Source organism: Sinocyclocheilus rhinocerous, unplaced genomic scaffold (assembly GCF_001515625.1).
Source record: "Sinocyclocheilus rhinocerous isolate Xijiao unplaced genomic scaffold, SAMN03320098_v1.1 scaffold3785, whole genome shotgun sequence".
Taxonomy (NCBI): domain Eukaryota; kingdom Metazoa; phylum Chordata; class Actinopteri; order Cypriniformes; family Cyprinidae; genus Sinocyclocheilus; species Sinocyclocheilus rhinocerous.
The window spans coordinates 178,086-189,981 of record NW_015628674.1 but is presented as its reverse complement, the minus strand read 5'-3'; the positions used below and the strand labels follow the sequence as shown (position 1 = coordinate 189,981).

Sequence of the window (11,896 nt, the reverse complement as noted above, 5' to 3'; positions counted from 1 at the left end):
TCGACCTCCAGTGGATATCTGACATTCGAACGAGAATGCACACTGAAACATCACAGCAGATGCCATATGATATAAGTAAATGCAGTTTAAAAAAAAAAAACGTGTTGGATTGTGCACTTTAAACTTAAGGAATAGTTTCTTCATTGGAAAAGATTTGGAGAAATGTAGCATTGCATCACTTGCTCAGCAATGGATGCTCTGCAGTGAATGGGTGCCGTCAGAATGAGAGTCCAAACAGCTGATAAAAACAAAGTAATCCACACGACACCAGTCCAACAGTTAACATCGTGTGTGTTTGTAAGAAATAAATACATCAAGGATTCAGGCCTAAATGCTGATTTCATAATCCATAATAACGCTTCCTCTGACGGCACCCATTCACTGCAGAGGATCCATTGGTGAGCAAGTCATGTAAAGCTAAATTTTTCCAAATATGTTTCGATGAAGAGACAAACTCATCGACATCTCGGATGGCCTGAGGGTGAGTACATATGTTCACAATTTTTATTTTTGAATGAACTAATTTTTTTACAATCAGGGATGCTGTGGTTTAGTGGTTAAAGATCAGAGTTGATCTTCAAAAACGGCAAGAGGTATTTAAAAAATGTTCTATGCAAGAAGTGAAAGAGCAAAAATGCAACAACAAATGTCTTGTTTACCAAGTAAACAGTTATTTCCAAAAACTTTCTCTCTTAAAGGTATCTTTAATAGGATTTTAAGTCTAAGTTAAGAATCTGAACTTATTTTAAGCATATGTATGGCAGCCTGTTTCCACCACAGAATAAACAAATGACTTTTTATCTCAGATTTTTTTTTTTTTTTTTGTGATATATGATCTTGGAATTACAAGAAAAATGTCAGAATTGTGAAATAAAACGTTGCAATTTTTAATGTATTTATTTATTCATCCTATGTTTATAAACAGGCTTCCATGGGAATTCTTTCATTGCTTCTGATCACTTCTTGTTGAATCTGTCAGTATTTTCTGTTTCTGTGTAGTGGACCGAATATGTTATTAGGTGGAAAATATGTATCACTATATCATTTATTTAACAAAAGTATGGTACTGAATATCTGTATTAAATCTGAATTTTGGGTCTGACAGTTTTCTTGCACGTTATTTTGTCTAAATATATTTTGCAGCCTCATTCTTGACTTCTGAAAATGTCTTAAAAAGTGCTCATTTCATTTAGTGATCTATAAAATGCTGCAGAAATTGTAATGCTCTTCACTACAATATAGATTTACTTTACCCACTTACAGCATTTGAAATCAAATACACCTGTCAGAGAAAAATAACATTATTTTAGAGCAGATATTTGCAAGTCCAGAGTTTCATATAAAATATGACACTGATACCAGAAACGTCAGACATGGTATGGGTGATCATTTATTCATTTTTCTTTGAATAATTAAGGAAAACATTAATAAAATGTATCAATAAGACTGGCCATCTATCCTACATTTTTGATTCCCTGTCAGTCATACAACATATTAGATGGTTTAATATATCAGATTCAATAAACATAATTTAATTACTGACACAAAGTGTAAAGCTGTTTATTCTCCACTAAAGGATTTACAACAGTGTAAAGAACTTTAAAAACCAAGTAGCACTTTAACTAAAATTAAATTCATAGGATCTGAATGCCCAAAAACAACAAATGCCCTGTGTCCATGTGAAACAACAACAGATTAAACAAAAAATTTACAAATAATACCAGAATAAATCAACAATCAAAACTTATATATAAATATTCAACAACTTGATCTGCATTAGAAAATCAAGGCTGTCTGTAATACCACACTGTGAAAAATCACTTGAGCTGAGCACTTCACCACCATAGTGAGCAAGAGACGCTATTCTACTGATTATGAAACGTGCAACGCTTAATTCAACCACTAAAGCAAATACTCGACAAAACTGACACTGCCATAACAACAAAGACAACGTGAAGATGCATTTTAAAGGCCAATAGCACGAAAATGCATCTAAACAGACAGCAGAAATAAAGTGCACTCACAAAAACCTGCTATTCTACAGCACATGAACACACTTTTAATATTTATCATGCATGACAATGCCAGTGACAACACTGAGGTGAACATTAGAAAGAGAACAGCTCTATGGGGTCTCGCATGCCACACACACAAGTACAAACAACGGTGTACGGGAAAGATTTCCTCATGGTGAAGTAAAGGGATTTAGCTTTATCCATATTAATATTCTATATACTTCTGTTTTCCCAAATGCAATGCAAGTTGCATTTGAACTTTCCAAGAAACGGCTTATATTTGAGCTAGTATCACTACAGAAATGTTCAACCAGTTTGTCACACACATACGATACGGTAAGAAATTCAACTAGATAGGATGCCACAGTATTTTTCTTGGACACATCACTTGAGGTCGCCGGCATCACCCTGGATGGTTTTCTTGATACGCAGCAACATGGTGGTCTGCCATTGGTCGAGGCGGGAGATCGAATCAAACTCCTTCACCTGGAGAATTAAACACATGATTTATAGACGCCGCGTCAAAATGAGCTAAAAAAAAAAAAAATACCTGAGTAAGAAAAACTACATATTCTACCTATTTGTACAGTGATTTTGAAGGGAGAAAAAAAAATCATTATTTGAATCAAAATAAATTAATAATAAAAAAAAAAACAAATACATTAATTAAAAAATAAACTTTTTATTATTTTTATTTTAGCTCATTTTTATTTAGTTTAACTTGATGTACTAAACTAAAAAAATGTACTAAAATGAACGAAAAAACAAACAAAAAATGTAAATGAAAAGAGAAAATGTAATATATATATATATTAATAAACTATTTTTTAAAAGGTTTTTTTTTTGAAAGTCAGTTTCTGTATAGACTTTCAAAAAAAGCAAAGAAAATTTAGTTTCAGCAAAATTAAAACTATTATGCAAGACAAAATTATTAGTAAACACAACAGCAACAATGTAAAATGTAACATAAATATCAGTATCACCCAAAATTAATTTATTAAAGACTTAGAAACAAGTTTGTATAAAAGGTATAAACAAAATAATCATTTTTGTAATCAGACTTTTGATTCAAAACCTCATAGCCACTGAGATATAACCTGTGACAATTAACCCCGGTCACTCTTATACAGTCGAATCATCCAAAGCACTGTTCATTTGAAACTTTATAAACTTACGGCTTCAGTGAACGCCTCACTGTTCTGCTCCTCATGAGCCTCCAACAGTTTCTGTAAGGAACGACAAAACCATCAATGCAAATAATGCTGCAAAATGTAACAAGCACATTACTGCACTCGGTATGCACTGCTCAATTTAGTATGCATACTGCCTAAATGTCTTATACTGTTTATGTTTACCATTGCTAATGAAATTAGACAAATGCACTTACTTTCAACAGCTTACACTCTCTTGAATCAGAGAATGCCGGAAACATCCCTTCATACTTTTCAATGGCAAGCTGAAAGAAATCAAACAGAATATTTACATCAGATGAGCTGTTACATGTCAGGAGAAACTACTGAATTCATCACGGCTGACTGAGAGCGGCACATTTCTACAATAGAGCTGGTCAATGAACATCTTTGCTGCATTAACGCCACTAGGTGTCAGTGCAAGACAAGACAAGCCAGCTAAAAATACTCGGTGCTTACGTTACTATGGGATAGTTACAACAAGAAACTATAGCAATTGAATTAACAGACTAAATAGCCTACAAAAATGACACTAGTTAAAAAACGACTGACCTTTGCGTTTAACTCATCCACTATGAAGTGGCACAGAGCTGCTTTCCAGAAGTACTCTTTGGCGTTGTATTTCAGCAGAGGGTTGTCCATCGTGCTGGTTGCAACCTGAATGTGAAGAGACCTTTAACTTTCTTTCCCTCTGTGATCATTTACAGAGAGAAGATATGATTCGATTTACAGTGCAAACATGAAGGTGCGCTGGAAAGCATGCTGAAATCTTTTGCTAAGCACCCTTATTTTTCAAAATCTGAGTCTGCTCCAATAATGTTACATGCTCCATAAATGACAAACAAACTTTCTTGCTAATAATACAGTTTTGCTTCCTCCTAGCTGTTGGCCTCAAAGACAAAAATATTGATATGACATGAATTGCTCATTCTAGGGTTAAACTCTCAATCTTTTGGTTAATAAGCCGCTTCTCGTTCTCACTCTCATCTCCCTCCCATTGTGCAAAATCTAAATGAACTCACTTACTCCAAAACACATGGAACCCCTAAACTCGAATAGAACATTAAATAAATGTAATAGATTTAAAAGGAAACTAAATGGTTTTATGTTTTAATTATACATTAAAAAATAATATTATTAATATTATTTGGAAAATATTTTGTTTCTGTTCCATTACATTATTGCATTTTCGTTTCTACTCACTATAGTATTGAATGTATTATTTATTTATTTAATTAAATTTTTATTTTACAGGGTTATTAAAGTTACCTAAACCATAATTTTTTGTTGTTGTCGTTAAATAAACTTTTCCTCAGTTTCACAGACAAGGCTTAAGCTAGTCCTGGACTAAAATGCATGTTTGAGCTGTTTTAACTGAAAGCCAGTTGCATTGACATATCTTAAAATTTGTCTCAAGATGCACACCAGCAATGTTTTTTTCTAAATCACATTTATAAAAGCTTCTTAAATTCCCTAATTGAACTAAGACTTAATCCTGGCTTAGTCTAAGCCCTGTCTGTGAAACCGGGCCTTAATCTGAAATAAAATGTAACAAAAATATTATTTCGGATAACTGCCAAGGAAATGTTTAACTCTAGTTTAACTTGATGTACTAAATATAAAATTAATTTTTAAAAATGACAAAAACACAACAAATTTACTAAAAGTTTAACAAAAATTTTAATGAAAAGAGAAAAGATAAAAACTAATTCAAATTATTAATGAAGAATATAATAGTGTCTCAAAATTACTACAATAACACTCTTTAATAATAATAATAATTGATTCATTGATTTATATTTTTTAATAGAAATAAATCAGTAATAATAAAAGAAGGGTTGAGTGTGTCCCACAAACCTGCTCATAGATCTCGATGGCTTTGGGATACTGCTCGAGCTGAGCGCTGTACGAGCCCACCTTCAGCAGACACTTATTAGCAGAGCTAATAAAGCAATACAAATGAGCATCTACGACCCACAATAACAGGAAATGGAAGATAATTACAAATATTGAATGACATTCTGATTTACACAGACAAACCTGTTTGACTCTTCGCCTTTGTAATAGTCTGCGGCCTGCTCGTAATGGGCGATGGCCTAAAACAACATCACAGCCCAGTTATAGCATTTCTGCGAAAACCATGCATTAGAAAGCATCTAATAGATGTTTAAAGGCAAACAGCACCTTTTCGATATCCACTAGCTCGGATTCATAGATCTCTGCAATAGTCATGTGATGCTTTGCAGCGATGGTGAACCTTCCCTGTCAATCACACACACAAATGATGAGATTAAATGTTATGTAACATTTACATGTTCAGTAAACAGGCACATTCAGGTTAACAAACCATATCGCGTAATATGCATGTATTTTATGCACCAATATGTACATTTATATATGAAAGCAAAATCCTAGTCTCTTACCATGTCTGTATAAATATCGATGGCTGCGTTTAAACAGTTGATAGCCTCTGTGTGAATGATTCAAACAGAAGGGAACAAAATATGAGCAGTGAGTCAAACGTGACGCTTACAAAACAGCTCATCAGGTCATCTTTACTCATAACCTCATTCAATCAGTTATTAAATCATGCAACAAAACTTAATCCAAGGAATCCACATTCTGGTGTCAATGTAGTACAGATTTTTTTTTTTATTGAAGTCAGTGTTCATTTAGTATCATTGTGATCATTTATGTATGCACTAGTGCTGTCAAACGATTAATCGCGATTAATCGCATCCAAAATAAAAGTTTTTGTGTACATAATATATGTGTGTGCACTGTGTATATTTATTATGTATATATAAAGACACACACATACAGTATATATTTTGAAAATATTTACATGCATATATTTATATTAATATAATTTATATCACATATAAATATATTTAATATAAAAACAACATATTTTTATTTAATATATACATGCATGTGTGTGTTTATATATACATAACAAATATACACAGTACACACACATATATTATGTAAACAAAAGCTTTTATTTTGGATGCGATTAATCGCTTGACAGCACTAGATTATCACAACGATACTACAAACATACATTCTATGAATGTTTTCTTTCTAAAAAAATGACTTTTCAAAGCTGTAAATAACGCAAAGTTTATTGGAATTATTTTTTTTTTTACATAAAATACTGTTTTTCTGCTTTATGTTTAAAATGTTTCATGTTTTCCCTGCTGTTTTGTAATTGTTTGTGAAATTTACCAGCAAAAAAAAAAGAAGTTTTTTTCAATTGCATTTAATGTTTATTTTATTTCAAGGAACAAAATTATATATATATATATTATTTATTTTATTACAAACATACATTCTATGAATGTTTTCTTTCTAAAAAAATGACTTTTCAAAGCTGTAAATAACGCAAAGTTTATTGGAATTATTTTTTTTTTTACATAAAATACTGTTTTTCTGCTTTATGTTTAAAATGTTTCATGTTTTCCCTGCTGTTTTGTAATTGTTTGTGAAATTTACCAGCAAAAAAAAAAGAAGTTTTTTTCAATTGCATTTAATGTTTATTTTATTTCAAGGAACAAAATTATATATATATATATTATTTATTTTATTTTTTTTGTTAACAATAATAACCCTGATTAAAACACAAAAATGGATCACATTGTTATTGTTTTGTTTTTGTTTTTTTGCAGCGATTAAAGAAACTCTCTCACCTTGAGGATCTGCCTTCTTATAAGCATTTCCAGCATCAACAAAGCTGGTGGCCGAGTCCAGTTTGTTCTGCATCTGCATGTGAAGTCTTGCAGCTTGGCAGAAAGCACTGCCTGCAGCTACAGCAGCAAAACACATCAGTCTTTAGATCAATGCCAATAATGACACAGAGGCAGAGTGAATGCTTAAAATAGATTAAATACAAATCAAAGCACAATGATGACAATAAAAGTGTAATGCAGTTAGATCACTTAAAGGGGTCATATGATGCGATTTCAATTTTTCCTTTCGCATTGGATAGCTGGCCAATCAGAGCACACCTTGCTTTTTCAGACCGATGAGCTTTGTAAAAATCAGAAAGGCAGGGCATAGAGGAGAAACAATAATGTACATTATGTGGAAAATAATGTGTTTTTTTTACTTTAAACCGCATAAACACATTTCATTACACCAAATACACCAAATAATGTTCTTTTTAGCAGCATCATATGACTCCTTTAAAGCACAAAGACGGTCAGTGATACTTTGATCATTTGAATGATGCTTTTAACTGAATATATTGTAACAGTCCAACCGCATAACTAAATATTAAGCATTAAATGAAGTTTTCTAGCGTTTTACATATAAACATGAATTGACTTATGCATACCACTCCAGTTTTTGGCCATCTTGAACATGTTGGCAGCTCTGGCATACATTTCACATGCATCCTCAACCTTATGATTTCCCCTGTGAAAACATCAACATTTCTGATTTAATGCAATTTCAAAATCAATATAGTGCAATAATAAGCCCCTGTGCATAAAGCACAGAGCAGTTGCATTGCATTGTGCATGTCGCATCACGGAAATATTTGACATTGGAGATGAGAAACGCATGGATGGATTCGGGCTCTACATACTCATTTTTATACGTTGTATGGTAAAGAATAGACAAATAATAGGATATTTACATGACACAGACATATGCAATTTGAAAAGACTACAGGACATTGGATGTCTTTGAATGTCAGATCGTGACCAGCATCGCTGCTGTCTCACCCGAACATCCCTCCGAGAAATGAACCCGATGATTTGACTTTTTTGTCCGCCTCTGCCATCAGCTGCATGGCTTCCTTCTCTTTCCCGGAATTATCCATGATTGAGTGTGTGGTGTTCACGCAGAGCTGCGGCTGGATCCGTGAAGGCCCGGGGTTTGTTGATATAGAGTGCGGCTTTAATGCAGAATCATGAAGGATGCTCGCCTCCTCCTCCTCCTCCTCCTCTTCCTCCTCCTCCTCCTGCTGCTGCTGATGATGCGCGTTCTTCAGGGAGAAACTATCCCTGAAGGCCCGGGGTTTGTTGATATAGAGTGCGGCTTTAATGCAGAATCATGAAGGATGCTCGCCTCCTCCTCCTCCTCCTCCTCCTCCTCCTCCTGCTGCTGCTGATGATGCGCGTTCTTCAGGGAGAAACTGCGACACTATTTGGTTGAAAGCGTAGCCACGCCCTCTTATTATCATACACGCAGCAAGAAACGCACGAAAATTAATAAATACAGAAATATTTAAATTACGAAAATGTATATAGGCTATAATATACATTAATATAATATTTAAATTATATACTATATAAATTAACAAATGAAAAAATAGCATAAAAAATAAATAAATGGTTAAAAACACGTATACATACATTTGGAAAGCAATGCATTATTATAACATGAATTTTCTCAAATTAAATGGCATTTAAATGTAGTTAAGTAAAGTAAGCTAAACAAATAAACAAAAATATAATAATAATCTGTACTCGATGTTCTCGGCTCTGCGCATGTACGGAAGTGGCGTCATATTAGCGCCAAACTTGAAGCCTCGCCAGACGTCACTGACTGTGGAGGTAAACAAACGGTGGCTGTAGTAAGTACTTCTGTTAGTAAGAGCGGTTAAAATATCTTTCTTTAGTAAAACATGTGTTAATTTCTCTCAGTTCATGTCGTTTTTTCGTGCGCGTTCTTCAGGGAGAAACTGCGACACTATTTGGTTGAAAGCGTAGCCACGCCCTCTTATTATCATACACGCAGCAAGAAACGCACGAAAATTAATAAATACAGAAATATTTAAATTACGAAAATGTATATAGGCTATAATATACATTAATATAATATTTAAATTATATACTATATAAATTAACAAATGAAAAAATAGCATAAAAAATAAATAAATGGTTAAAAACACGTATGCATACATTTGGAAAGCAATGCATTATTATAACATGAATTTTCTCAAATTAAATGGCATTTAAATGTAGTTAAGTAAAGTAAGCTAAACAAATAAACAAAAATATAATAATAATCTGTACTCGATGTTCTCGGCTCTGCGCATGTACGGAAGTGGCGTCATATTAGCGCCAAACTTGAAGCCTCGCCAGACGTCACTGACTGTGGAGGTAAACAAACGGTGGCTGTAGTAAGTACTTCTGTTAGTAAGAGCGGTTAAAATATCTTTCTTTAGTAAAACATGTGTTAATTTCTCTCAGTTCATGTCGTTTTTTCGTGTTAATTCTTCTAACGTTAATTCGAGCCGTTGTAAAGTAAGAGACAGCAGGTAAATAGTCCAGACAGAGATATTCTGTATCTGCTTCATTAATTTGGCTCATTCTAGCACAGATTTCACTGATATAGATTTATTTTAGTCTTTTAATTGTTATATTATTAGACTATTACATATACTATAATTCATGTTCGGTTATTATAATAAACCCGGGTTGCAAAAACATAGCCACTATGTTAAGACTGTGTGCGACCAGCTAGCAGTTATTCAAGTAACGTTAGTAATCCGTCTTGATTTTCTGATTCAGATTAGACCAGTCTAGCTTTTTCTAACTGGCTTTAAAAAGTTTTGGCAAGTCTTGAAGAAAATAAATAAGATGACTAACTTTTAAGACTAGTGTAAGTAGATTATGTAACCGGTTCCTGCTGATGAGAGAGTTTCTGTAAAGAAACAGAGGGTCTTTATTGATTTTGTTGTTGTTTATCTCTATCAGGACGATCTTGTTTCTGTGCCATATTGATAGCTATGTGAGTTTGCTTTCAGACTTCAGAGGGTGAAGGATGAGCAGTCAGGGTTCTGCCCGAGGGTCATGGAGGGGTGGAAACACCTCAGCTGGAGGAAGAGGAGGAGGAGGAGGATGGAGAGGAGGAAGAGGATGGAATAATGGTCAGTACAGAGGATGGAGAGGCCGTCAATGGAGCAGAGGAGGACGAGGGAACTATTCCACCAACAATACACAACATGGTAACTGTCTTGTCAGTTAGGTAATAGCTTGTTTATAGGCAAAATAATAATAATAAATTATGTAGTTTACATTTACATTTATGCATTTAGCAGATGCATTTATTCAAAGCTACTTGCAATTATTAACAGAGCCTGCAATATTCATAGTACCCAATGCCAGATTTTCTAGGAAACAAGTTATATACAGTATAAGTAAATATATAAATAATTTTGTATTTAAGAAATTATAATCTATTACTGATTTTTGTTTGTTACACTGACATTTGCCACCAGGGTTTCTGTGAGTCTTAAAAAAAGACTTATTTTGCACTTCCACAAATTAAAGGGTTAGTTCACCCAAAAATTAAAATTAGGCTGCGTTTTACTCACCCCCGAGGCATCCTAGGTGTATCTGACTTCCTTCTTTCAGACGAATCTAGTCGGAGTTATATTAATCCTTACTTTAGCAAAGGAAAACCAGTCTCCTCTTGGCTTATATCGAAATCCTCTGACATTCTTCTTTACAAATCTTCGTTTTGTACTTCTAATTAGTGACCGTTGTTTTGTTTTGATCTCTCCGCTGCGTTTCCGCGTTCGTCACTTCTGAGCGGCGCATGCGCAAAGCTGACCTCATACGTCATTCCCCTGGAACTGCTTCCGTTTACAACAGTGAGCGCAAGCTAGGTTCAAGTGATTATTACGTTTTGAATATGGATATTTTTCTTACAAAAACGCATCGATTCGCTACAGGAGGCCTTTGTTCACCCCCCGGAGCCGTGTGAGACACTTTTTTTTATGGATGGGTGCTTTTTATTTATTTCACTTCTTTTGGACTGAAGCAATGCAACACCCGCTGACTGCAATGATAGAGCTTGAAAGATCAAAGACAGTTTTTTATATAACTCCGACTGGATTCGTCTGAAAGAAGGAAGTCATATACACCTAGGATGCCTCGGGGGTGAATAAAAAGCAGCCTAATTTTCATTTTTGGGTGAACTAACCCTTTAAGGCCTTGAAAGTCTTAAATGAGAGCATAAAGTCGTAAATTCAAAAAGACATGGAATTAAATGTTGCATGCTTTGCAAAAAATAAAATCATCTTGAGTATTTATGTTTTCAAATTCAAATATTTAAACAAATGTACAAAAGCAAATATAAAACAAAAACAGGGAATGAAAACTGGTTTTCCCTTGAATGAAGTTGATTTTTCTAATTGGCAACAGTGAGCACAAGCTAGATTCAAGTGATTCTAGCTCTTTGTTCTTGATTTAATCATGAAATCACTTTATTTTGATCTATCTATCTATCTAGTAAAATGAATGGAGATCTATTGGAAGCTGTATTTTTAAACTTTGAAGTGTTGCTAATACAAGACATTTATTTTCAGACCATATTGATCTGTTGTTCCAATCAATTTATTTATTTATTTATTTATTTTTTTTACTTTGTCTTAAAAAAGTCTTAAATTTGTCTTAAATTTACCTTCATAAATGGTAAGGTAAGGTACTGACGAAACATGCTACCTATCAGATTGTGCTACCAAAAATATATTTGCATTGTTTTAAGGGTAAGTTTAGGGTAAGGGTAGGCATGGGTGGGTAGGTTTAGGGTAGGGGTAGTTATGGACATTTAAATAAGCCTCAAACTACATGAATAAGATGATGGTAGCACAATCTGATGGGTCGCATTTTTCACTATCGATTTGTGCTACCTATCTTTTTAATGGGAGGTAGCACAATCTGAGCGGGTAGCACA

The 11,896-nt window shown here is 33.8% G+C and overlaps 2 protein-coding genes across 4 annotated transcripts in view; one reads left to right on the top strand and one right to left on the bottom strand.

Moving 5' to 3' along the window:
* Positions 1-2,377: 2,377 nt before the first annotated feature.
* On the bottom strand, positions 2,378-8,175 carry LOC107737897 (beta-soluble NSF attachment protein-like). Its single transcript, XM_016549536.1, has 11 exons — positions 7,933-8,175; positions 7,542-7,621; positions 6,895-7,011; positions 5,629-5,675; positions 5,390-5,467; positions 5,246-5,301; positions 5,063-5,147; positions 3,758-3,862; positions 3,403-3,471; positions 3,191-3,241; positions 2,378-2,501 (listed from the first exon to the last, which is right to left on the bottom strand). The coding sequence occupies exons 1-11, from the start codon at positions 8,028-8,030 to the stop codon at positions 2,400-2,402; spliced, it is 888 nt and encodes a 295-aa protein (XP_016405022.1). The 5' UTR covers positions 8,031-8,175; the 3' UTR covers positions 2,378-2,399.
* Positions 8,176-8,758: 583 nt separating this feature from the next.
* The window catches only part of LOC107737895 (DNA helicase MCM8), a 17,533-nt gene continuing 14,395 nt past the window's right edge, over positions 8,759-11,896 (top strand). Inside the window, exons 1-2 of one of the 3 annotated variants that reach the window (XM_016549534.1) lie at positions 8,759-8,786; positions 9,963-10,163. In XM_016549534.1, the coding sequence (XP_016405020.1) occupies positions 9,980-10,163 (184 nt within the window). In that variant the 5' untranslated portion in view covers positions 8,759-8,786; positions 9,963-9,979. Of the gene's footprint in view, positions 8,787-9,274; positions 9,336-9,962; positions 10,164-11,896 lie in introns of those variants that run through there. The other 2 variants (XM_016549533.1, XM_016549535.1) reach the window with 2 other exon arrangements.

What these genes read in the sequence shown, in the direction of transcription:
- LOC107737897 (XM_016549536.1), bottom strand. Translation starts at nt 8,030, where the DNA reads ATGGATAATTCCGGGAAAGAGAAGGAAGCCATGCAGCTGATGGCAGAG. An exon ending in GATGGCCAAAAACTGGAGTG is followed by an intron (nt 7,012 to 7,541) that starts GTATGCATAAGT and finishes TTGCTGCTGTAG; the next exon opens with CTGCAGGCAGTGCTTTCTGC. An exon ending in TGGATGAGTTAAACGCAAAG is followed by an intron (nt 3,472 to 3,757) that starts GTCAGTCGTTTT and finishes GATTTCTTTCAG; the next exon opens with CTTGCCATTGAAAAGTATGA.